We start from the raw sequence: 25,858 nt of genomic DNA, 5'->3' as shown, positions 1-25,858 counted from the left end.
TTGTTATCAGATTGTCTAAAATAAGACAACGCATCTCTACTTTCACATGGCACTAGAAAATGAAAGTTGGAGACTAAAATATGAATTTGATCTGAAGATATCGTAAAGCAATATAGGCAGTTCTTTCAGATACTGAATAAGGCCCAATACAATCATTTTAAAAAGTTGTGGCTACATTCGCTGAGTTGCGTATGCTTGAATATGGAAAAATGTTGGTTTGTACTGTACAAGTGTACTACATCAGTGAACAGCAGCATTTTTGTGTTTTTTTTGGCAGTGTTGTGCACTTGCTTGACTGGGTAATGTGCACATTATCGTCATTAAACTCCTCATTATGCTGTTTTTGCACACCTGCTGAGTGAAGGGGTTCCCCAATGATGCCTGGGCCCCTTGGTTTATCCTGCTCTTCTTCCTCGTCACTTATGTAATTGTGAATGTGTCTGGAGACGCCAGGAGGACGGTGAGTTCTAGAGTTTCTGCTGCTTGATGGCAAAGCATTCTGTCCCCGACGTCTGCACTCCTCCGCAAAGGCCAATTCATCGGCTACACCTGAGAATATGAGCAGATAAAAGGCATTACTATAAAAATAGTGATTTCTTGAACGGGCAAACAAAGATCATTCAAAAGTTGTCATATACACTTACCGGCCACTTTATTAGGTACACCCGTTTAATTGCTTAGTAAAACAAATTGCTAATCAGCCAATCGCATGGCAGCAACTCGATGTATTTAGGCATCAAGATGTGGTGAAGACGACTTGTTGAAGTTCAAACCAAGTATCAGAATGGGGAAGAAAGGGGATTTAAGTGACTTTGAACCTGGCATGGTTGTCTGTGCCAGACGGGCTGGTCTGAGTATCAAAAACTGCTGATCTACTAGGATTTTCACACACAACCATCTCTCTGTTTTTCAGACCATTCTCTGTAAACACTAAAGTATCCAGTGAGCAGCAATTATGTGGACAAAAAATCCTTGTTGATGTCAGAGGAGAATGAACGTGCTGGTTCAAGATGATAGGAAGGCAACAGTAACGCATGTCAATATGGACCAAAGTCTCTAAGGAATGTTTCCAACACTTTGTTGAATCTATGCCAGGAACACAGTTCTGAAGGCAGAAGGGGGTCCAACCTGATACTAGCAAGGAGTACCTAATAAAGTGGCCAGTGAGTGTAAATATACAGAGGCATCATAATCGGCTTAGCAGCCAATGTGCTTGATATGGTGCCTGGGAGTAGAAGGGGCCCCCATACAGAAACAGAGAAATTCTGTATGCTTCTGAAGATAACACAAATCTATCACTGTATCGATAAAGTGGTAATAAACCCCAAAACAAAAATTATATTGTAGCTCACCTATTCTTAGATGTGGAAGCTGCATTAGTTTTCTTTTTTTTTGGGCTTCTTTGTTTTATTTTTTACCTGGTGATCCGGCAAGTAAGTCTACTATTTTTCAGCTTCCTTTACAGGCCAAGCTTTCCAGCATTGTAGCAATTAGAGGGTTGGAACAAACCATTTAACAGCCAGGGGTGCTTATAATGATCAGCTTTATTAATTTACGTAAACACTTTATCCCAAAAGGAAAAAAAAAAATGGTTTCTGTAACTGCTTAAAGTCTAGGTTCGTCTATCTATATTCAGGGTGTAGCATGTAACATGTTTCAGATCATCTCCCCTCTGCCACCATGGCAGATGGCTTGTAGTTCTCATGGACTGCAAGGGTGCTGATGAGCGCATTCATAGTCCACTGACACTTCCAGCTTTCACACTTACCTGGCTCCTGTCACCGCTCACCTCACTTCCTGCTTTCACAGGAGAAATTGAGGGCAGCTAAGCTGTGTGTCTATATATGCACCGCCTGGCTAAGGAGGCACCCGAAATGGGGAGAAGCTGACAGTGCCAGTGGGAGACTGCCAGAAGAGGAGATAAGGGAACTCTCTGTGCTATATCGTATTACCTCTTTTTTATTATAAACAAAAAAAATATAGCCTTTAATATCAATTTAAGATTGGGTGCACACTGATGCGTTGCGGGAAACACTGCAAATCCTGTGCGTTTCCAGCACCACATTGCAATCGCATGGTGTTCATGCGATCTGGTGCAGGTGTCAATGTTAAAGCTATTCTAAAGGTTCATTTAAAAAAATATATATATATATGTTATACTTACCTGCCATGTGCAGTGGTTTTGCACAGTGCAGCCTGGATCCTCCTCTTCTGTCGGGTACCCCCACAGCAATCAGCTTGCTATGGGGCACCCGAGCAGACTTTTCCCAAGTCACTGCTTTGTGTGTCCATTCAAACACAGAGCCATGGCTTGGCCCCACCCCTCTCTCCTCATTGACTGACTGGCTGTGATTGACAGCAGCAGGAGCCAATGGCTCCCGCTTGCTGACTCAGCCAATGAGGAGGCAAAGACCCAGGACAGCTGAGGCTGATGTGCACATCGATGGACTGCAATGGGGCTCAGGTAAGTAATGAGGGGCCGGGGGCACTGCTGCAAACAAAAGGTTTTTTACCTTCATGCATAGAATGCATGAAGGTAAAAAACCTTGAGCCTTTACAACCACTTTATGTTACTGACACCCCGAAACAGATTGCAAAATGCGATGTGATTGCCAGAAATTGTATCGCATGGATGAGAACACCCATGAGATGTGATTCAGGTGCAGGTAAAAAAAAAAAAAAAGGGTCCTGCATCTTTTTGGTGTGGATGCGATGTGATTTGTATGGCTCAAATGGCACTGCACACACTTTGCATGTAATTCGCACAGGAATGCAGTGCGATTCCTGTGCAAATTACATGTGGTGTCCCACACCACATTAGGGTAAACATAGTCTAAAGCAGCAATGGGCAAACTACGGCCCGGCAGACCTTTTAATCCGGCCCGCGGAGCTAGGCTCCCGCTAGGCTCCTCTCACAGTCCGCCCTGAAGACCGGTGTAGCATGAAAATCTGTCTCCTATGAGGATCTGTCCCCCTCGACGTATCTGCGCATGTGCCGGAGATCGCCAATCGGCTGCTAATGCCTGAAACTGGCACATGCGCAGATACGTCGAGGCGGACAGATCCTCATAGGAGACAGATTTTCATGCTACACCGGAACGGCGCGGGAACACGGTGAGAGGAACGCGCGGAGCAAAGGTAAGTGAATTGACACAGGGGGGACTTAATATGGGGGATGAATTACTATAGGGGGGATGAATTACTATAGGGGGGATGAATTACTATGGGGGATGAATTACTATAGGGGGGATTAATTACTATGGGAGATGAATTACTATATGGGGGATTAATTAATATGCTTACTATGGGGGATGAATTACTATATGGGGGATGAATTACTATGGGGGATGAATTACTATATGGGGGATGAATTACTATGGGGGATGAATTACTATATGGGGGATGAATTAATATGCTTACTATGGGGGATGAATTACTATGGGGGATGAATTACTATATGGGGGATGAATTACTATATGGGGGATGAATTATTATATGGGGGATTAATTACTATGCTTACTATGGGGGAATATTACTATACTTACTATGGATGACACATACACATCATTCATCTACTCTTGGTCCGCCCCCGGGTCCAATATATGAACCCATTGCGGCCCTCAAGTCAAAAAGTTTGCCCACCCCTGGTCTAAAGGGTAATTCCCCATTTATACCTAAAAAATACTTAACACCCTGTTTTTCCTGCCTACTGCACTTATCTGCATGTGCTAAGAACCATCCACCCGAGACTGTGTAGCAGCACAATGCAGGCAATGCTTCACAGTCATGGGTCTGTGTGATCATATGACAGTGCTGACCAATGAGTCTTTTCTTTAGTCCTGAAGTAATACACTCATCGATCTGCACTGTCATGTGACTACATACATGTAATTATTTTTATTGGGCTTCACCATAAAGTTAGTGAGAACATACAGAAAGACATTTCAAAAATGAAATTCTGTGACTCTGTTCCAGAGCAACATAAATCATAAATTTTAATGCTAGAAAAATAAAAATAGCAGTTGTCAGACGTTTTCAGGAAGAGTGAAGTCACAGACAGAACATAAACACAAGGTTCTTTATTTAGGAGGATGATATCATCGTACGATTTATTTCTTATCGGGGCAATTACATTTTAGTTCTTGATGTCTCCTGCTTGGTTTCAAGTTCTGCTCTTAAATTATAGCTACCTCCACCACGTATGCTGCTAATAAAAGGGTATTGGCTTCTGATAGGAGACCTACAATCAGTAACTGTCTTCCTCAGTGTGGCTATAAGGTGCCCTATAAAAAAAAAGCAAAGCTACCAAAAAGACCTTATATGAATAGGTGGGGAAAAATGAGAATTTCTGAAATCAGGTTTTTAGTTCTGTCTGAGCCTCAATTGCAAAGATTTCCCCTTACCTCTCATTACAAAAATGTGAGATGCAGTGCCAGCAGTACCTGCAATTGGCATCCGCACAGGAAAATTGTCTATTGTTTATTAACAAATGATGCATTTTACATTTTCTTTCAGTTTCTTTGTCAGGACAGAAAGTGAAGGGAAACTATAGGAAACTGGGCAATATTAGCACAATTATAAAAAAAAACATACCAGAGGCTGGTTTGATCCTAAGCTATAGAAAAAATGGCTGAGCTAATTTCCTAAAGGCAGGTAATATATTTTGTAAAACAAGGAAATAAAGTGACTAAACAAAACTGCTTTCCTTCTTTGAAGACACACAGTCCTTGTATTAGCATGAAAGGCTATGTCCACTTTTGCAATGCAACATTCGTATTTAGGGTATAATATCCATATTTAGGGTATAACATGTACACTTGGGACCCAATCCACCCCTAACAGCATGAAGGGGGTAGTTCTCCACAGCATCAGCTGTCACATTTGAAATCAGCACAGAGATCTGTAAATGGATGAACTACAAGCCCGGTCTGCTAAAGCAGCAGACAGACTTGTAGGTCTTTATGGAACTACTGCACTAATAGTCCATTGATAGTTCCTCCAGCTCTCCAACTGAAAGTCCTATACCTCGCTATGATCAGGGAACTGGAGAAATAGTCTGCTGATCTCTGATGCAATACTTTGCTTGCTTCTATGCGAACAAAATATTGCACTTTTTTTCTTGCAAATATGTGCATTTATTTATTTATTTATTTTTTGGCAAGCCTTTAAGGAGCATTGTAATTGTCTTGAGCATACTTAGTCACATCCATTTTCCCAATAAACAAGTCATCTGGTTGCCACCACCCTGATTATGATTTGTCAATGATGGATGATGATGCATTCTGCCAGAAGCTTTGTGCAGCAAAGCAGTCATGTGAACACTGGAGGTGGGAAACTTCCCCTGCAGCCTGGAGCACAGTGCGGATATCAGGGACAGAATTTTAGTGTTGCCCTGTGGGCTCTCACACTGATAGAACTCTTAGATTGTAAGCTCCAAGGAGCTGGGCTCTCCTAACCCTCTTGTATTGAACTGTATTGTTGCTGTATTGTCCCCCGTTATATTGTAAAGAGCTGAGCAAACTGTTGGCGCTATATAAATCCTGTATAATAATAATAACTCCACAACCCTGACAGTGTCAGAGGTGGAAGCAAATAAAATCAGTTCTCTAAGCAGAAAGAACACGGTGGCATAACAAAGAAAAATGAAGCACTAAAACAATACTTTTTGAAGATATACTTTGTAAAGATAGAGAGCATGGTAAATATGGGTTGATAAGAGTCGTTTTATGTTATATTAACCTGAAGCCCTCCATTTGAAAAGGAACTTAACCTGGCTAGTGGAAAACTAAAATTCAGCAACTACAAGTAATGTAAGAAACACACCAAATTCTTTACAGGGCTTCTGACTTTACAAGTCACCATCCTAGGAGCCAGGTGCCATATCTTGATCACTCACAGCCGGCCCTCTCCTGCACGTGTGTGCGAGATCATGGACTGCAGTGAGACTGGTCCTGGAGTCGCCTGGGATGTGTGACGTATCCCAGAAGGCAGAGGGTTGGCCAGGGATTTGGCATATTTGCCTAGATGAGGAATAAGGAAAGTGTGATCGAGTACAACCAAAAAAAGGAATGTGCTTTCCAAAAAATAAGAAAAAAAACTTTTTTTTTTAAACCAGGCTTGGCGTGATACTGAATGGTTTTTTTTTTTCTTTTTTAAGTGAAAGTTTGCTTTAAAATGGTAGTAAACTCTGATTTTTTTTTATTTTAACCTACAGGTAAGCATGTAATAAAGCTTACCTTTAGGTTAAATGAATATCTCCTAAATGTGCACCCTTTAAGAGATATTCTAGGGAGCAGCAGCTGGTGACGTCACTGGCACATGTGCTCTGAAGGAACAGCATAGCCGAGCCATTCCTTCAGAGACTTGGGGCATGGCCGTGACTCTCATGCACAGGAGTGATGTCATTGCAACTCAGTCATTCGAGCGGCCGCAGCCCGCAAACCCAGACGGAAGACCGCGTGGAAATGGAAGCCTATGCAGCGGTGACAGCTCGCCGCTGGAGGGCTTTGTTTCAAGGCAAGTCTTTCATAATGTGCTAGTATGCAATGCAATGCATACTAGCACATTATGCCTTTACCTTGCAGGGTTTGTTGTTTTTTTTTAACCTTTACTACCGCTTTAAGTTGTTTCTACAAAAATAAACATGACTTTAGACTTGCCATCTTTCCAGGACAATTTGTGTGAATTTACACATCAGCGCTGACAGTTTAAGACTTGCTCTACATCTTGGTGTAGTTAATATAGCATGAATCACAACCAAAGCTGAGACTACTCAAGTGATAGACAGACTCAAATTCTATTAATCAGAGAGGGAGTGTTGCTGTATCAGATATTGGCACCATAATGAAAATGTCTCATTCTTCCTGAGTTGGGAGTGTTCGTAGATATGTAATAAAATTGCAAAAATGCAACTGTGAAAAAAAAATCACAAGAATCATTGCTCATAATATATTTTACTCAGGGCTAATCGATTTAATGAGAGAGTCCACCATAAGAAAAAGGGAAAAACAGGGTGAGCATACACTATTCAATCTGATTGTACAGTCCCTTAGGTCTACCATCATGTAATGCAAGGACTTGCTTGATTTAATACAAAATAGATTATTTAGGTATGTATGCCTATTACATGGTTTTGGTAAACCTATGTTGGTTTCTTGTTTGATCGATTCTTGTACTTTTATCTCAGCTAGTAACACTTTCTAAACGCATCTCAAACACACTGTAAACACTGTAGGAGTATTTGTTGTGCATTTACATTGATATGAATGGAGGCATTTGGGGAGTGGTAAAGCCAGTAACACAACACTACATGTTGGATACATTTTGGCACCACGCAACATGAAGCAACGCAAATGCAACCATGGGAACAACACTGTCCCCAGAGCATAACAAACTGAAAAAAGTGGAAATTGAATGTATAGACACTGTTGTATACAAAAGAAAAACATGAATAGTCCACTTTGAACTGCTGATATAACACAAATATATCAAACAGATCTGCTGATGAAGTCTATTACATCTTACTATCAACAGAAAGCAAGACACAACATGATCCCTTCATTACATAAAAAGGGATAGTTTTCAAGTGCAATATCGAACGCTCCAGAAAGGGTTCAGGTGTAAGTGACATTATAATGTAACACATAACACTCCAGGACATTAAGGAAAAGTCATTCTAAAGTGTCAACTGAAATTGGGCAAGATTTCTTTTCTCTAAACTAATGTCTGGAAACACATATCTGAAAGGGAGCCAAACACTGGGTAATTCAGACAACATGAATGTTTTGCTGTTAATTTCTGTGAAAAGGATTGATGGAATAAGAAATGAAAGACTTTAGAATCATATTTCACACTTAAAGTGATTTTAAAGGTTTGTTTTTTATTTTAAATAACAAACATGTCATACTTACCTGCTCTGTGCAATGGTTTTGCACAGAGCATCCCTGATCCTCTTCTTCTCGGGTCCCATACCAGTGCTCTTGGCTCCTACCCCTTGGCCAGCGCCCCCAATAGCAAGCCACTTACTATGGGGGAACTGGTGTGTGTTCAATCCCAAGCCCCGCTCCATTCGTCCATAAGACACGTAGAACCATGGCTCGGCCTGCCCCCCACCCGCTCTCTCTCCTCTTTGACTCACTGGATTGGATGTGATTAACAGCAATGGGAGCTAATGGCAGTGTCTCAGCCATTGAGGAGAGAGAGAGACCTGTGACAGCAGAGGCTCCCGTGCACATCGCTTGTTCCAGAGGGGGCTTTGGTGTGCTGTGGGGGGAGCAGTACACAGGGTTTTTTTACCTTCATGCATAGAATAAAAGGTAAAAAACCTTCAATCTTTACAACCACTTTAAAGAGGATCTTCAGTCATGTTGAAAAATTAAAAGTCAGCAGCTTCAAAAATTGTAGCGGTTGATTTTTTTATTAAACAGAAACTCACCTGTCCAGGGATCCAGCGCTATGCTCACCCAGGTTGGTTTCTTCACCGGTCTTCGGTCCCCTGCACCGGCATATTAACTGTGGGCAACCAGCTGTGAATGCTTGCTTAACAGCTGGCTGCCCGCTGTGCTTTGTGAATGGTCCCACAGCCTTCTGGGACCTGTGACGTGTCCCAGAGGACTGCGAGGAGGGAAGGAAGAACTTGCACTCAGATCACCTAGGTCTTCAAATTGCAGGCAGAGGGCTGGATGTGGCCCTTGGGGCACCATTCCACCCATTGACACCAACAATGGGGCAGTATTCCTCCTACTGATTCCAACAATAGGGAGCTATTCCTTCCACTAAGTGCTGGTTCACATATATGCAGATTGGATGCGGTTTGAACTGCATACAATCTGCATGACATGTGAAATAACATTGCTTCCTATGGTGCCTGTTCATATACACTATATTGTCAAAAGTATTGGGACATCTGCCTTTATACACACATGAACTTTTATGACATCCCAGTCCGTAGGGTTCAATACTGAGTTGGCCCACCCTTTGCAGCTATAACAGCTTCAACTCTTCTGGGAAGGCTGTCCACAAGGTTTAGGAGTGTATCTATGGGAATGTTTGACCATTCTTCTAGAAGCACATTTGTGAGGTCAGGCACTGATGTCGGACGGGAAGGCCTGGCTCGCAGTCTCTACTCTAATTCATCCCAAAGGTTTTCTATCAGGTTGAGGTCAGGACTCTGTGCAGGCCAGTCAAGTTCCTCCACCCCAAACTCGCTCATCCATGTCTTTAGGGACCTTGCTTTGGGCACTGGTGCGCAGTCATAATGGAACAGGAAGGAGCCATCCCCACACTGCTCCCACAAAGTTGGAAGCATGATATTGACTCTGCAGACAGTTGGCGACCTCTGCACACTGTGCACTTCAGCATGCGCTGACACTGCTCTGTCATTTTGTGTGGCCTACTACCTTCGTGGCTGAGTTGCTGTTGTTCCCAGTAGTTTCCACTTTGTTATAATACCACTAAGTTGACCATGGAATATTTAGTAGCAAGGAAATTTCACAGACTTATTGAACAGGTAGCAACCTATCATGGGACCAAGCTTGAATTCACTGAGCTCCTGAGAGCAACCTATTCTTTCACAAATGTTTGTAGAAGCAGTCTGCATGCCTAGGTGCTTGACTTTATACACCTGTGGCCATGGAGGTGATTGGAACACCTGAATCCAATGATTTAGAGGGGTGTCCCATTACTTTTTGCAAAATAGTGCATGTCCGGTTCACTGGCAATGCAAATTGAAAAAGAGTGCTGTCCAATTTCTGAACAGTGCGGTTCAGTTCAAGTGCGGATTACAGGCTACTGACTTCTATGGGAACTGTTTCTAAACTGCACATGTGTGAACAGGACAAAATCCTGACCTGAACCTGATGTAAACCTGACCTGAACAACTACTGTGCCAATTAGCTGTGAAACCTGAGCTTCAATCTGTACAGCAGTATGTGAGTCAGCTCTTAAAACAATGATTTGGCATGGTTTACTCCCACACTGACCCCAAGGCATTTTCTACTCTCAGTAGCCACAGTCTGGCCCTTCTAAACCTTGAGGGACGATACACTGGCCTTTGTTTAGAACATTTGGAGACCTGCCTTAAAAGAAAGACAATGCATTGCAATCCAATCTGTATTATCACCACATAAGCGCCTTATCCAATATCACACACCAAGCATGTTTAACTTGACTGATGCAATACATAACAAAGTCCAAGGATCCCTTTATCTGGTGCATAATTCTAGCATTTAATGTGGTTATAGCCCTAAAAGAGTTAACCTTTGGAAACATTCTGTGATCTTCACTACAATTACAACTGCAGCCAGGGGGGTTATGTTTACTTCTTCTTAGGCCACGTTCACACACTGTTACAGATGCAGGATATGTTCCTGTGACCACAGCTAAGCAAGCTGCTCTTTTGCAGGGATTCCATTAATTCTTAATGGCACCCTCATGTATCGTTTGCATAAAATGACAAGGTGCAAAAGCGCCCTGTGGCTTTATTTTAGAAAAGGTGCAGGGACCTTTTCCCTGCGCTTCCCTCAGGTACAGCAGCTCTTTAAAATGAATGGGTTAATGTGCCCGCACAAACCTGGCATGCACAAAATGCAATAGTTTGATCCTCGCTCAGTGAACTCTGGATCCAAAAGAACATTCATTTACACTATAAGGCAATAGCCCTCAAATGAGTTCTAACTACCATTTCTTCCGTTCCACCTTGAAAATAATCAGCGAGTTGCTTTCATACAAAAATATACTCTTATCATGGATGTCCTCCTAAATTTGAACTACCTGGTGTGATGCACCAGAAACAGTTACCTTCATGAAATCCTGCAGCGTTGGGGTATTACCAAAAGATTACATTTACGTCAAACGAATTTGTAATTAAAGGCAGCCATGAATGGTTAGATAATTACAATGCTCCATTTTCAATCACTGCTTGACCCTTTTCCAGTTGGAAGGGGGGAAAGGGATAAAAGGACACCTTCCAGCTGCAAGTGAAGGCTCTGGCAAGTAGGAATTATTATTATACAGGATTTATATAGCACCAACAGTTTGCTCAGTGCTTTATGATCAAAGTGGAGTGTGTTTGCCACACTCACTGATGGTCAAGTCTTGTGGCAAGTCCTAGACCAGTGGTGGGCAACCTTTTTTTTCAACTGAGCCAAATCTCGCCAAAACCATGATTGAAATTTATTTTGAGAGCCACATTTTTAAAACTGAAAATACATCTCCCATATAGTAATTCATCCCCCATATAGTAATTCATCCCCCATATAGTAATTCATCCCCCATATAGTAATTCATCCCCCATAGTAATTCATCCCCCATATAGTAATTCATCCCCCATAGTAATTCATCCCCCATATAGTAATTCATCCCCCATATAGTAATTCATCCCCCATATAGTAATTCATCCCCCATAGTAATTCATCCCCCATAGTAATTCATCCCCCATATAGTAATTCATCCCCCATAGTAATTCATCCCCCGTATAGTATTTCATCCCCCGTATAGTATTTCATCCCCCGTATAGTAATTCATCCCTCGTATAGTATTTCATCCCTCGTATAGTATTTCATCCCCCCATATAGTATTTCATCCCCCCATATAGTATTTCATCCCTCATATAGTATTTCATCCCCCCATATAGTATTTCATCCCCCCATATAGTATTTCATCCCCCCATATAGTATTTCATCCCTCATATAGTATTTCATCCCCCCATATAGTATTTCATCCCCCCATATAGTATTTCATCCCTCATATAGTATTTCATCCCCCCATATAGTAATTCATCCCTCATATAGTAATTCATCCCCCCTATAGTATTTCATCCCTCATATAGTAATTCATCCCCCCTATAGTAATTCATCCCCCCTATAGTATTTCATCCCTCATATAGTAATTCATCCCCCCTATAGTAATTCATCCCCCCTATAGTATTTCATCCCTCATATAGTATTTCATCCCTCATATAGTATTTCATCCCCCCATATAGTATTTCATCCCCCACAGTACTATTCCCCCCCCCCCTTCTAGTAAGCCAAGTCCCCCGTGTCAATTCACTTACCTTTCCTCTCGCTGTCTTCCCGCGCCGTTCGGGTCTTCAGGGCGGACTGTGAGAGGAGCCTAGCTCCCCTCCCCTCACGTTCGGCACGCTGCCCCGCCTACACACATCCTGACAGCCACATCCGCGGGCCGGATTAAAAGGTCCGCGCGGACTTTTGGGGCGGCCAACCGAGAGGAGGCAGGGGAGCGGCCGACCGAGAGGAGGGAGGGGAGCAGGCGCCCGGCACACAGAAGAGCCGCATTAGAGTGGGTAAAGAGCCGCATGTGGCTCGCGAGCCGCGGCTTGCCGACCACTGTCCTAGACCAACTGTGCCTCATTTAAGAATAAGCAGATAATTTCCTGGCATTCACAGGAAATTGTCTACCCCTGAAAAAGAAAAATTGTCAACATCATAGATATAAATAATTTATTCTGTTGCCTGTACTTTAAGAGATATTTTATACTTGCTTATCCTCTTGAAAGCTGAACCTTAAGGCACTTAAAGTCAATTTTTTAAAAAAAATAAGCATATTATACTTACCTGCTCTGTGCAATGGTTTCACACAGAGCAGTTCTGAACCTCCGCTTCTGGGGTCCCCCGCAGGGGCTCTCAGCTTCTCCTCTTCTCTGTATGCCCCAATAAAAACCACTTACTATTGGGCCCACATGTAGGCTCGATCCTAAGCCCAGCTGCGTGCCTCTATTGACACACAGAGTGCAGCACAGCCCCTCCCTCAACTCCCTCCTCACAAAATTTGATTGACAGCAAAAGGAGCCAATTGCTCCCACTGCTGCCTCTGAGTCATGTGTGGAGCAAGAGAACAGCATTGCTGCTCCTGGGTACAATGTTGGATTGAAATTGGATTCAGGTAATTATTTAGGGGGGGGACCTTGAGGGGAAGAGCTGATCATGGAAGACTTTTTTAATCTTAATGCAAAGAAGGCATTAAGGTAATAAAAAAACCTTTAGCCTTTACAACCACTTAAAGCAGGTTGTAAATTCAAATTTCGATCAGTGTGCAGTTTGTTTGATCAACTTCTGGTGAAGGAGAATGTTGGAAAACTTTTCTTGATCAGTGGCTGCAGACGCTTATCAGTATATTTTGATAGGTGTGTATGCCACAGAATACAATGTCCTTACAGGAGAAGATTCCTCTATCAACCTCATTTGTGTGGATAAAAGGAGTCTGCCCTATGGCTGAGCAAAAAAAAAAAACAAAAAAAAACAGTGTATGGCCAGTTTTACACTCATATGATATTCCAGCCTTTGCAAAGTACTCAGTGCTTCTGGGCAGGAGGGAGCATGTGAGCACCTCCCAGGATACATTGTTTGGACCAGAGCTGCCAGTCACCAGACTTAAACAATGTCATGTGGGGAGAAGGATGTTCTTGACCTGTACAAGTTCTGACCATTTCTAACACCATTCTTATAAATGATTTGATTCCCGTTACTGCCTTTTACAGATAAACAGAGCAGGGGGTAGTAGTAGGAGAGGAAGTATAAATGGGTCTAGGGGTGGGCTTTAAAGAGACTGTACTGACTTGAATTGACAGAGACAAACATCTTTTAGCAGTTTAAAAAATAGGTTATAAAAATGACTTACATGACTAATATGTACTTTTTAAATAAAAATTGTTTTCTTTAAGTAGTAAAGAACAGTTATACTGTGAAATCCTTATGTTTTCTATGAAGAATCAAATTAGGTCTATCCATATGTTGTGATGTCATGTATACACAGATGACCACAAGTCCTAATAAATTCATGGACAGACATGTGCCTCAGAGCCTATCATTCTAGGCGAGACATCTGCACAGTTGTGGCCACCCTAAGAGCAGTCATCGTGAATAAAATATGGGTTCATAACAGAAAAAAAAACAAGCAGGTGAAACTTTATAAAATGTTTAATTATTGCCTGAAGTTTTTGATTTCCATGAGAAATAGCTGTAGGTCTAGGCCTGCAGAATTCCAATTCACAGTTACTATAGCAACCTCCAGGTAGTCTCTAAAATTACAGCTAATACCAGCGGGGAGGATATGAGCAGAACAATACACCCACACTGGTGTTAACTCCTCAGTTATCCGTAGTAAAGAAAACCTTCAGAGAACCATCACCGACAATCCCATAAGATCTCTTAAGGAAGCTTAGTGCTCCTGCAGCTTGAAATGGCTTGTGAAAAGGATAGTGACACCTAGCAATTAGCAGCAATTTAATGTTAAAAAATACAGTAAAACATTCCTTTCTGCGCTACAGGTATCCCAACCAACATGAAAAGCATCCTGAAGGTATGATCTACATTCTGATGGGAACAAATGAAACAAAAAGCAACCAGGTTTAAAGAGAATTCGTAATTTTGCCTTCAATGGGTAAAGTGTCAAACGCTTAAAGCTTACCCCTCGTCCACCTATACTCCCCTTCACTGACCTCCTCAACATCTCCATTCCTCCATCAGAGCTGCTGGTCAATCCCGGCGAAAAGCTCCATATTGGATTGTGCAAGAGCTTTTACAGGGTTGATGATGCCACCCTCTCTGTCACTTGACAGGATTTGATGCTGGTAATTAGCCCAGACACGTGGACTGTACATGCTCCCACCTACGCAGAAGCATTAACCATTTGGAAGGTTTTACCCACGGTCATGACCAGGCTATTTTTTTGCCATTCAGCACTGTGCTACTTTAACTGGAAATTGCTTGGTTAAGCTGTACCCTGTACCACCCAAATGATGTTTTTATCATTTTCCACACAAATAGAGTTTTCTTTTGCTGGTATTTTGATCTTATTTTTGCTGTATAAGCAAAAAAAACCCAAAAAGGATATTTTCTACTCTTATAAAACATATCCAATAAAATCAAAATTCTTAATACATTTACGCCAAAATGTATTCTGCTATGTCTTTGTTAAAAAAAAAACAAAAACTCAATAAGTGTATATTGATTGGTTTGTGTGAAAGTTATAGCATCTAAAAACTATGGTATAGATATATTTGAAAATTGATCAGCCCTGTCCTACTGATGGCCTCTCTTTTCTTCAGGCTCTAAATGCCAGGATTATAAATACCCCCTAACTGACCTCTTTTTGGAAAGCAGACAGTCCAAGGTATGTAGCAAGAGGTATGGTGAGTTTTTTTTAACCATACTGTCACCAGTGCAGTACAGCATCATCATATGACTGGTGTGGCAGTGATCAGGGATACAGACTGGCAACAGTATGGGTAAAAAAATAATAATTTTGTATTCTTTTTATGGTATGTTTTTCACTTTTCTTTTTTACTTCCTTTCATCAGAGTAGTTTAATGTCACTATAGTGACACTGTACTACTCTGGAGGGGGTGATCAGGGATTTTTTTTTACACTTTGATTGCTGTTAGTGATGTTCACTAGAACAGCAATGTTTCTAGTGATCATGAATGGCTTTCATTCATAACAGCTGTGATAATTATTGTGAGCTGTGATTGACCCACAGCATTCATGTGGTACAGGGTGCTGTGAATGGCCCAGGTACCAAGTGAAAGCTGTGGGCCAATCACAGCATCATAATACTAAGCACAGCTGTTATGAATGAAACCCATTACTTGTGATCATGTGACTGCATAGCAATCACGTGCTACCCTGGCCGCTCAATGTGGCCGGGTACTGGGAGCCGCAGTCATGGGAATGGCATGCAAGTGTGCATGTGGTGGGAGAGCGGCATGCTGTAGCTATCATCCACTCTCAGTAAAACTACAGTGGGTGGGTGAAAAGTAGTTAAATACCTTATACAAGCTTTTATGGAACAACAGAAAGCAGGAGAGAGCAGCAGAGGCCTAGTATAAATGGGTCAGCAAAGGGCTTTCAAACAATTAAGTCACTTTGCCCTGAAGGCACATTGGAGATTAGAACTTAACTGCATACACGAGGTAAAGCCTAAGAGTTCCACTTAAGGTATAACTAAGAGCAAGAATTGATTTTTGGTTTTGGACAGAGTGGAGATGGTTTAGAACACCTGTTAGGTTTCTATTGCAGTCTGTTCCCCCTGTTGGGGAGATTCACCCTATTGGTCCTGTTTACCGTTATCAAAAGTGAAAGTAATAATTTGCCGAGATTTTCTCACTTCCGAAGGGAAATCTACCCAATGGGACACAGATGGCAAAAAATAAACTAATAGGTTAAATCCTCCCTTACTCTAGACGAAATGAAAAAAAAAATATTTTGACTATAGTTCTACTTTAAGCTATCCACACATCGTTAGGTGTTTTTTTTTTTTTAGGTCAGCTAAAGGGCTAAATAAATAAATAAAAAAAACACAGGTTCCGCCATCCTCCACTGGGACATTGCTGGCAGGATACACCAATCACTTGATTGGCTGCAGCTGCTGACCACCGGACAATTTTTAACAAGTTCTTTCAACAGAAGCCACAGGTTTTTATTGTGCAACATTATAACCTTGGGACCATGCAGGCCAGCCATCAGCTTCCTAACAACTGAAGCCATCATAATTTGAAAAGGACACCCAGCGCGCCTGGAGACTTCCTCGTTTGTCCCTCCCCTGCCCCACTGGGGTCACGTTAGCAGACAGATTCTATGAAAGTTTGTGTGTTGTAGCAGGCTATACAGGACAAAGGGCTGCAGATAAAGGGGCACAATTTATGTAGGAAGACTTATTTCATCTCTGTGTATCATCTGAGGTTAGTCATTTTACTGGGTATATGTAACGGTTTACAACCACTTTAACATCCTGTCTATACAGACAAAGGGAGGTTAGTACAGGGTTCCCGGGTGGAGCCTGATGAGTCAGGGGGGGGGTGGAGCCCGATTATGGCGGCTCGGAAGAGTGGGTAGCAAACACTCTCCGTTAGCCTCCCCTCGTCTATCCTCCCCATGAGGCCCCAATAGAGAGACCAGAGAGACCAGCTGCATGGAGGGTGAGTGGTAACTCACCCGCTGGAGAGAGGTCGCGGAGTTCCGGGGACGGTTGCGCTGCTGGGACCCAGGAGAGTGCCGGAGATAGAGCCGGAGGGGGGACGCCTTGGGGTTCTCTACTGGCGACCGCCGGCGCCTGCAGAAGAGGAGTGGAGTTGCCGGGGAGACGGTCGGAGCCTGGATCCAGGAGAGAGCCGGGAGAAGGACGCCTTGTGTTTTCCTCTGGCGTCTCGTGGCGGCTTCGGAGGAGGAGTAGGGTTGCCAGGGAGACGGTCGAGGCATTGGAGCGGCCCCGACACGTGGGAAGCCGCGGAGGAGCTCTGGGAGCTCCGAGTGTGATAAAGAGAGAGACTGCCCGGCATCTGAACAAGAGGGTGAAGAGGTGGAAGGTAAATTACATATTGCCCCACAATATACTATAATAGTCTCAGCTGCTTACCGTCGCCCTGTCTCCTCTATCCATCGTCCTGTCTCCTCTATCTACCCCCACCTCTAAACTATCTACATACCATACCAGCTCTACAGTCTACAGTCTAACAATTTCATATTATCACCTTCTCAATACGGCTAAACCCTCCAACTTCCATATTTCTCCTATCTCTGTTATATTATTAACCCGTGTTGTATACTGCGCTGTATACCACCTATAATCTAAGGAGACATGTGATGAGAAGATAAACCATAGGAGTTATATGAGACCCCTAGGAATCCCTTCAAGAGGAGACTAGAGGACACAATTACAGAGGAGGAACGCTTCTGGAGTGAAGTTCCAACGTGGAGGGTGAGTGATGACCGCGGGTTTTCCTGCAGGTCCTATGTAACACTCTTTATACATTGGACTTGTATATTAGACTTTTATACGCATTGAGTTCACGTACTAGATTCCTATGTGCCTATAATAAGACATTGTATTAAATATTCAATCTGAAAAATAAAAGAAAAAGGAGATTCCTAGGGCGGGTCTGAAGATTGGGAGGAGTAAGAGAACAGGAGTTCCTTGAAATAAGAGTAAAAAGTTTCAAAAACAATATGAAAGGTAAAAATACCAAAGGGAGCGGGCCTAAGAACACCCAAACTGGTACGATTAAGAAGTATGTGTTACAAGGAAATGTTACCCCAGAAAGAACTCAGGGAATAAGTGAAAAAAGTGATTTGGAAATAAGCTTGGATAATAGCCCGAGACTTTCCCTGGGCCCAGTATATAATAGTCAAATGGAAGGTACGGAACCGAGAGATCTTGAAAGAGATTTGCAAATACCTAATAAAAAAGAAATGGCGGAAATGTTTAAAGGCTTGGAAAAATCAATAAAGCAGGAGATGGGGATGATCCGCGAAGACTTGGGACAATTGTTAACTAGGGTGGAGGAAATAGAGGAGAAGGTTCAGGCCCATGCCCAGGCCATCCCAAAATTAGAGAAGTGGATAACGGAAGATAGAAAAGAGCAAAAGAGATTACTTTATATGATGGAAGATCAACAAAATAGAGAAAGGAGAAATAATCTCAGAGTAAGAGGAGTCCCGGAACTGACACAGGGGGAAGATTTAAAAGCGCTAACTGCCAAAATTTTGATCTCCATAATGGATAAATCGGATGAGGAGATGCTAAAATTGGATGAAGTATACAGGATTGGGAAATATCATCAAGAAAAAGGGGTAGAAAAATCAAGGGATATAATTGTGAAACTCCATAACTACGGAGATAGAGAAGAGATATGGAAAAAAATTAAAGGAAGAACAAATATTACATACGAAGGAAAAAATATTCAAATTTTTGCAGATTTAACAGCAGAGACTCTGAGAAGGAAAAGATCACTGAAACCTCTACTAGAAGTGATGAAAAAACATAATGTGAAATACAGATGGGGCCGGGACATAAGTTTAATTGGGTGGAGGGATGGAACTACCGCCATATTAAGATCTCCGGAAGATATGGAAGACTTTTGTGATAAATTTGGACTGCAGAGACAAGAGATACCTGGTTGGGAAGTGGGGGATGGAGAGGTGGACAGCTGTGGGTCAAGAATGTGGCAGCTGGTTAAAAGAGGAAATAGAGAAACAATAGATAAGGGGACACCGGGGAGGAGGGGGGGAAGGTGAGCGGTCATGGTCAGAGTCAAACCCCTATAGAGGGATCAGAGGTGGAAAATGATCCGAAGGCATAGGAGGCCTGGGGGGGATAGGGAGGTGGGAGGTTGGGGGGGGGGGAGGAGATCTCAGGGGGGGAGGGTTAGGGAGGACGGGGTTTTTTTTTTTTTTTATAGGGGCAACACTCTGCATAATGGAAGAGAAAGAGATAGGAAAAGAGAGAGAGGATAAGATATGATAGATGGAATATCTCCGATTTATAACTTATAATGTAAAGGGATTGAACTGTCCTGGGAAGAGATTTAAATTATTTAAGGAGCTACAGCATAGGGAGGCTTCGGTGGTATTTCTGCAGGAGACACACCTAGAGATTAAGTCAAATATAAAGTTGTACTCTAGAAATTATCCAACATGGTTTTATGCGGATTCCCCAATCAAGAGAGCTAAGGGAGTAGCAATAGGGATTGCAAAAAATGTAAGGCTGGAGATAGAAGAGAGAGAGGTAGATCCTGAGGGGAGATTTCTGTTCTTAAAGGGTAGATTACAAGAGCAAGAATGTACAATTGTAAATATCTACTGCCCAAATAAAAGACCAGAAGTTTTTCTGAAGGGTGTCCTGAGAAAACTGATGGCCTTTACGAAGGGACGTTTGATAGTGGCAGGGGATTTGAATTTTTGTATGGACCCACAAATGGATACGACATCTTCTGTGCAAAGAGAGGGAGGTAAAGCTTTGAGAATCCTGAAGAGGGTGATCCATGAGTGTCAACTGGTGGATATTTGGAGAGTGATTCATGGAAAAGAGAGAGATTATACCTTCTTCTCCAAAGCACATGAGATGTACTCCAGATTGGATTATATATTAGTAGATCACCAGCTTATAGATTTGGTGGATAAAGTAGAGATAGAGGCGATGTCTTTTTCGGATCATGCCCCTGTTTCACTGAAAATGAGGTGGAGAAGACGATTGACAGGTGGGATAGGTTGGAAGTTGAACGAGGCTCTCCTCCTGGATCAGGAGGTGGATCGAAAACTTAGAGAAGAGATTGAAAGATACTTTCAAGAGAATGAGACAGGGGAGGTGTCGGTGGCTACAGTGTGGGAGGCCCATAAGGCTTATATAAGAGGTATCCTGATTGCGTCCGGGGCAAAAAAGAAAAGGGAAAGAAGAGAAAAACTTACTGGGTTGTTAAAAGAAATAGCTGAGTTAGAGCAGTTACATAAAAATAAAAGATCAGAAAAGATAAGACAGAAGGTGATAAAAAAGAAAGAAGAACTAGAGCTACTGATGGAGGAGGAGAAGAGAAGAGTCTTTAATAAAGTTGCAAGTGAGAGATATAAATGGGGAGATAGACCAGGAAAATATTTAATGAGAGCCTTGAGGAAAAAAAAAATTGGAATTATATAGAGAAAATAAAAAACTCCAAGGGGGAAATGGTTTACTCTACTAAAGAGATCATCGAGGTGTTTAAAGAATATTACAGCAAGCTATATAATATTGCCTCCCAAGACCCAGTAAATATAAACGGAAATGAGAGAAGAGAGAAAAGAAGGGAATATTTAAAAAAGGCAGGATTACCGAAGTTAAGTAATGATCAACTGAATTCCCTTGATTTGGAAATCACACAGGAAGAAATAATAAGAGCATTAAAGAATACTTCGACGGGGAAAAGCCCGGGCCCAGATGGTTACACAGTGAGATACTATAAAAAATACAGTGACCTGTTAATACCCAAACTGAAGAAATATATGAATGCCCTGGGAGGAGAGATGGAGATGAGAGGGGAATCTTTACAGGCCCAGGTGGTGTTGATACAAAAGGAGGAGAAGGATCCCTCTCAGTGCTCTAGCTATAGACCGATATCACTCTTGAACATAGACACCAAACTATATGCAAAGGTCCTAGCAAATAGATTAAAAGATCTTATGCCAGAATGGATCCAGGGGGACCAGGTGGGTTTTGTCCCAGGGAGGGAGGGCAGAGATAATGGCCTAAGAATGCTGTTGCTTATCCAGAAAGCTAGGAAGGGGAAAACCCCGGTAATAGTACTTTCGATCGATGCTGAAAAGGCATTCGACAGAATGGATTGGAGTTTTATGATGGATACCCTAGAAACTCTAGGAATAGGAGTAAGAATGAGAGAGTGGATAGGGAAGCTGTATAGAGAGCCCTCAGCGATAGTAATGGTTAATGGTGAGAGGTCGGAACCGATTAGAATGTCAAATGGAACTAGACAGGGATGTCCATTATCTCCATTGCTGTATATATTGGCATTAGAACCATTATTGGCAACTATTAGGAAGAATTTAGATATAAAAGGAGTGCAGATTGGGGAAGTCGAACATAAAGTAGCTGCCTATGCGGATGACCTATTGTTCTATGTGGGAAATCCTAGGATAACACTCCCAAATCTAATGAAGAGCTTAAAGGATTATGGGGAGCTATCAAACTTGAAAATCAATCCAACTAAAACTGAGATCTTAAATGTAAACCTGTCAAACAGTGAAAAAGAAAAAATACAAAAAATTCCCCTTTATATGGAAAAACAGAGAGATAAAGTATTTGGGGGTGAAACTTTCTGCTTCATGTACAAACCTGTATAAATTAAATTATATCCCACTCTTAAATGAGATTAAGAAGGAACTAAGGAGATTCGAGGGAGGTAACCCATCCTGGATAGGCCGTATAAACCTGATAAAAATGATAATCGTACCAAAAATCCTCTATAAATTTCAGATGATTCCAATCAAAATCCCGGAGGTCTTTTTTAAAGTAATAAAAAAGATGTTAACAAAATATATATGGAAAAATAAAAAACCTAGAATATCATATGACTTGTTAAATAGAAATAAAGAGAGAGGAGGCTTGGGAGTGCCAAATATTAAGAGGTACTATAAAGCAGTAGTCCTAGCGAGAATTTACGATTGGACACATAATTTTGAGGGGAAAAGGTGGGTTCAGATTGAGAATGAATTAAGTGGAGTTACCTTGAAGAGAATTATATGGGCACCAGCACAATATAGAGGGCTAAAAGATACCACGAGTGTTTTTACATTAAATGTTTTTAAAGTTTGGGATAAATTGCATAAATTTATGAAATGGGATTTTAACTCGCAATTAATTTCATTGAGGAATACGGATTATTTTCCTCCAGGTAAGGAGGAAAGTACAGGGAAATGGATTAGAAAAGAAGATATCCAACTGAGAGATATAATGGAAGGACAGGAATTGAGAACACTTGGGGATTTGAAAGGGGATAAAAGGGAACTTTTTATTAAAATAGATGAATGGAAATATCACCAATTAAAACACTTTGTCAGAAACCTCCCAAAACCGTTGAGATCGAGAGAGGATTGGAACCTGTTTGAGAGGTTGTTAGAAACACGAGGTGACGGGAGGCGAGGCACTGCAAAAATTTATAAAACCCTCACTGAGTTAGACACTTACACAAAACCAAGGTATATAGGTAAATGGGAAATAGATCTGGGAATAGAGATAGATGAGGATAAACAAAGGAAAATATATAGATTAATACACGAGAATATAAGTATGAGAGAGGTGGAGGTAAATTATAAATGTTTAACGAGATGGCACATTACACCGAATATTGAGTATAAGATATGTGGGGAAAATTCACTAGAGTGCTGGAGGGGATGTGGAAAAATAGGCACATTATATCATATATGGTGGGAGTGCCCAAAGATTCAAGGTTTCTGGGAGATAATTGTCCAAGTAATTGAGAATATCTCCGGGATAAAGATAGGACTGGACCCAGCAGTATGTCTACTACATAGTACAGAGTTATCAGTAAATAAGTACAAGGATTCGGGTATATGGTGCTATCTAAATGCGGCGAAGGGTCTGATACCTAAGTTTTGGCATAGACCAGAGGTGCCTAAGATAGAGGATTGGGTGGAAAGAACTAATCAAATTTGTAAGATGGAGAGATTGTGTTATATGCAGGAAGACAGGATGGGGTTGTTCTATAAGAGGTGGAGAACATGGGAAGAATACATGGTGAAATATATGGAGTAACTATGTGAGAAGGATAGAAGATTTTAAATTCCCTATATTCGCGTATGAAGAGGGATAATTGAATTATGCAGAGTAGGTGGGTTTATATGGGTTTTTTTTTTTTTTTTTTTCTTCTTCCTCGGGTGGGGGGGAAATTAGATTGAGGAGGGGTGGTAAATGGGAATAGAGATAGTTAGAAATGTTATTAAATATATGTAAATTTGTATGAGAATAATGCTGAAATGTGCAATATATATGGAAAATAAATAAAATTTAAATTAAAAAAAAAAAAATATACAGACAAAGGAAAGTAAGAGTATCTGTCTCCAGAGTAATTGCCCTCTGAAGGTGGCCATTGTGCAAATGTAATCCAGTTCCTGAATTAACTGGAATTAAACTGAATTAAAAAGAGAGAATTGCATTTTATCAGTGGCAGAGATTTTCCATCATTCCCATTTTCTCAGAGCAACAATGGGTTTGCTGAAAAATGTTTAACGAACAGCGGAGGGTACAGCTTTACGCGCCAGGCCCTTTGTGATTTATTTTTAAAATTACAGATCTTAAAATCTTACATGGTTGTATTTTGTCAAACAGTGCAAATGTAATCCAGTTCCTGATGAACTGGCTGAAATTCACAAGATGGGAGGCTCTATTAGGCCTCTCCCAGCCAACATCCTTTGATTTTAAAATTGAAGGAGATGGGCAGAAAATTGCTGGCTGAGCAGTGGCTGCATGCAATCAGCAGCGGCACATGTCAAAATACAATAGCCATACAAGAGGAATTCGTCCACCTGTGCCGTCAACATTGATTCAGGAAGCTGTTAACCTTTTTTTCCCCCCCACTTACAGTGTATGGCCAGATTTTGACAACAGACAATGGTCACCAGGACAAACAGAAAGTCAAAGTTTCCCCAATAGGGTCGCGCACCGTAATACAAACCTGCCAGAGGTCCTAACTAAAGGACAGCTATGAAAACGTTATATGTTCGGCCCTAAAAATGGGGGGAGAATGTAACATGTTCCCTAAAGTCAACTTATCCTTTAGTGCAGTCTTTGAAGTCTCTCCGTACTGTCAGAGGGGGCAATGGCTTTGGAAACGTTACATGTTCCACCCTAAAAACGGGGGGGGGGATGGAACATGTTCCCTAAGGTGAACTTATCCTTCAGTGCAGTCTTTGCATGAAGATAAAAACATTCCACTAGCTCTTCTCCCCCACCCCAGGCCTCAACTCTTACCTGTCTCCTTTCATGACCCAGAGCTGTCCCTGTCTGCAGCACTAGTCTACAGACTTCCTGGTCTCACAGTAGACACAAGCAGCAGTGGTAGCAATAAGCTCCTGCTGCGGTTAGTCAAAACCTGTGAGGAAGGATGGGGGAGGGGCATGGCCGAGCCACACTGTCAATGGACTCACATAGCCCGGCTCATGAGCACACCCGCAATGGTGCCCCCCTAGCACAGAGCTTTTCGAAGCAGAGTGCCAGGAGGGGATTTCCAAAACAGAAGTGACCAATCTGAACAACACTATTGCAGGTAAGTATAATCTTTTTTTATTTAAAAAAAAAAAAAAAGTTTGCCTTTAGTATCACTAAGTAACTATTCTCCAGTAACCCACATGAAAATGGCAGGAAATGTCAGTTATGTGTATTTTCAGAGCTACAAATGTCAGTTATCTTATAGTAAAAGCAGCACAGTGTAGGTGGGTGATACATATAGCACTAATGTTTATTTATAGCAGAACTAAACATCGATTTAACAGCATCTCAAACATACAGTATAACTGTTACAATGGCTTGTACTCTCAACCAAATTGTCAAGCCATTAAATGGCTGGTGTCATACATAGCTGATCACATGTGCAGCACCATAGAAACTGTAGATAAAAGAGAGGCTAAGATGGAAGCTCACTTGGCTGTAAATGACAGGAGGGTTTAGTTCCGCTTTAAGAAAGGTACTTTGAATATTAAGGTACAGCTGCCTTTCAAAGTAATTAAAAGCTAAATTATTTTCTTTGCCTATAATCACTACTGAAAGATGATATCAATTTTTTTTTTTTTATTTTCAATGATGTGTAAGCAGCTTCACCCTCTCCACAGACCCGCACACCTGTTATTGCTGCTTCTGTTCACTCAATTAACCTAGCAGAGACTACTTTTGCAGCAAATGGCAATGTCAGCTAATTAGGTACATATCTTGCAGCACCATATAAAAGATCACTGACACACAGTAAGGAAACCTTTGGAGGGTAAACATAGGCGCACCGGCAATTAGTCCTCATGCACACTGGACATTTTTACAGCTGCTGTTTTTGGCTTTTGATGTTTTTTTCTACAGCCAGTAAACTCCCGAGCATGTTATCCTATGTGTCCATGCACACATAGGATAACATACCCTGGAATGTCCATGCACACATAGGCTGTAATTAGCATTTTTTGGCAAGGGTGCTTTTTGGCTGGAAAAAAAAAAAACCCAGAACTAATGGGTTTCTAGAGGAGTTTTGTAGCTGTAAAAACGCTCTAACGCTGAAAAACAGGGCAAAACGTGGAACTTCACAGCAAACCAGCGTTTTTGGAATTTGTTTTCAGCGCTGGGTCGCGATGGGGCTCAGGTAAACAAAAAGGGGAGTGAGGGTGCAAGTCTGACACAGAAGGTTTTAACCGTAATGCATAAAATGCAATAAGGTAAAAAATCTTAAGGCTTTAGAACCACTTTAATACATTCCTGACATATACCGATAATTTCCTTTTAAAACATGTGTTTTTTTTTAGTAGAAAATTACTTACAAACCCCAAACATTATATACATGTGTGCTAAAAAGTCTGCATACCCT

General features: G+C 41.6%; 1 protein-coding gene across 1 annotated transcript in view; it reads right to left on the bottom strand.

Annotated features, from left to right (window-relative positions):
• The window catches only part of DNAJB6 (DnaJ heat shock protein family (Hsp40) member B6), a 116,915-nt gene that overhangs the window by 11,844 nt on the left and 79,213 nt on the right, over positions 1-25,858 (bottom strand). The window contains exon 9 of the mRNA XM_089693937.1: positions 352-549. Coding sequence (XP_089550063.1) covers positions 352-549 — 198 coding nt within the window. The remainder of the gene's footprint in view (positions 1-351; positions 550-25,858) is intronic.

The sequence above is a fragment of the Staurois parvus genome, unplaced genomic scaffold (assembly GCF_062004578.1).
Source record: "Staurois parvus isolate SC_StPar_1 unplaced genomic scaffold, SC_StPar_1.0 ptg000005l, whole genome shotgun sequence".
Taxonomy (NCBI): Eukaryota; Metazoa; Chordata; class Amphibia; order Anura; family Ranidae; genus Staurois; species Staurois parvus.
This window is presented reverse-complemented; position numbering and strand designations above follow the sequence as displayed.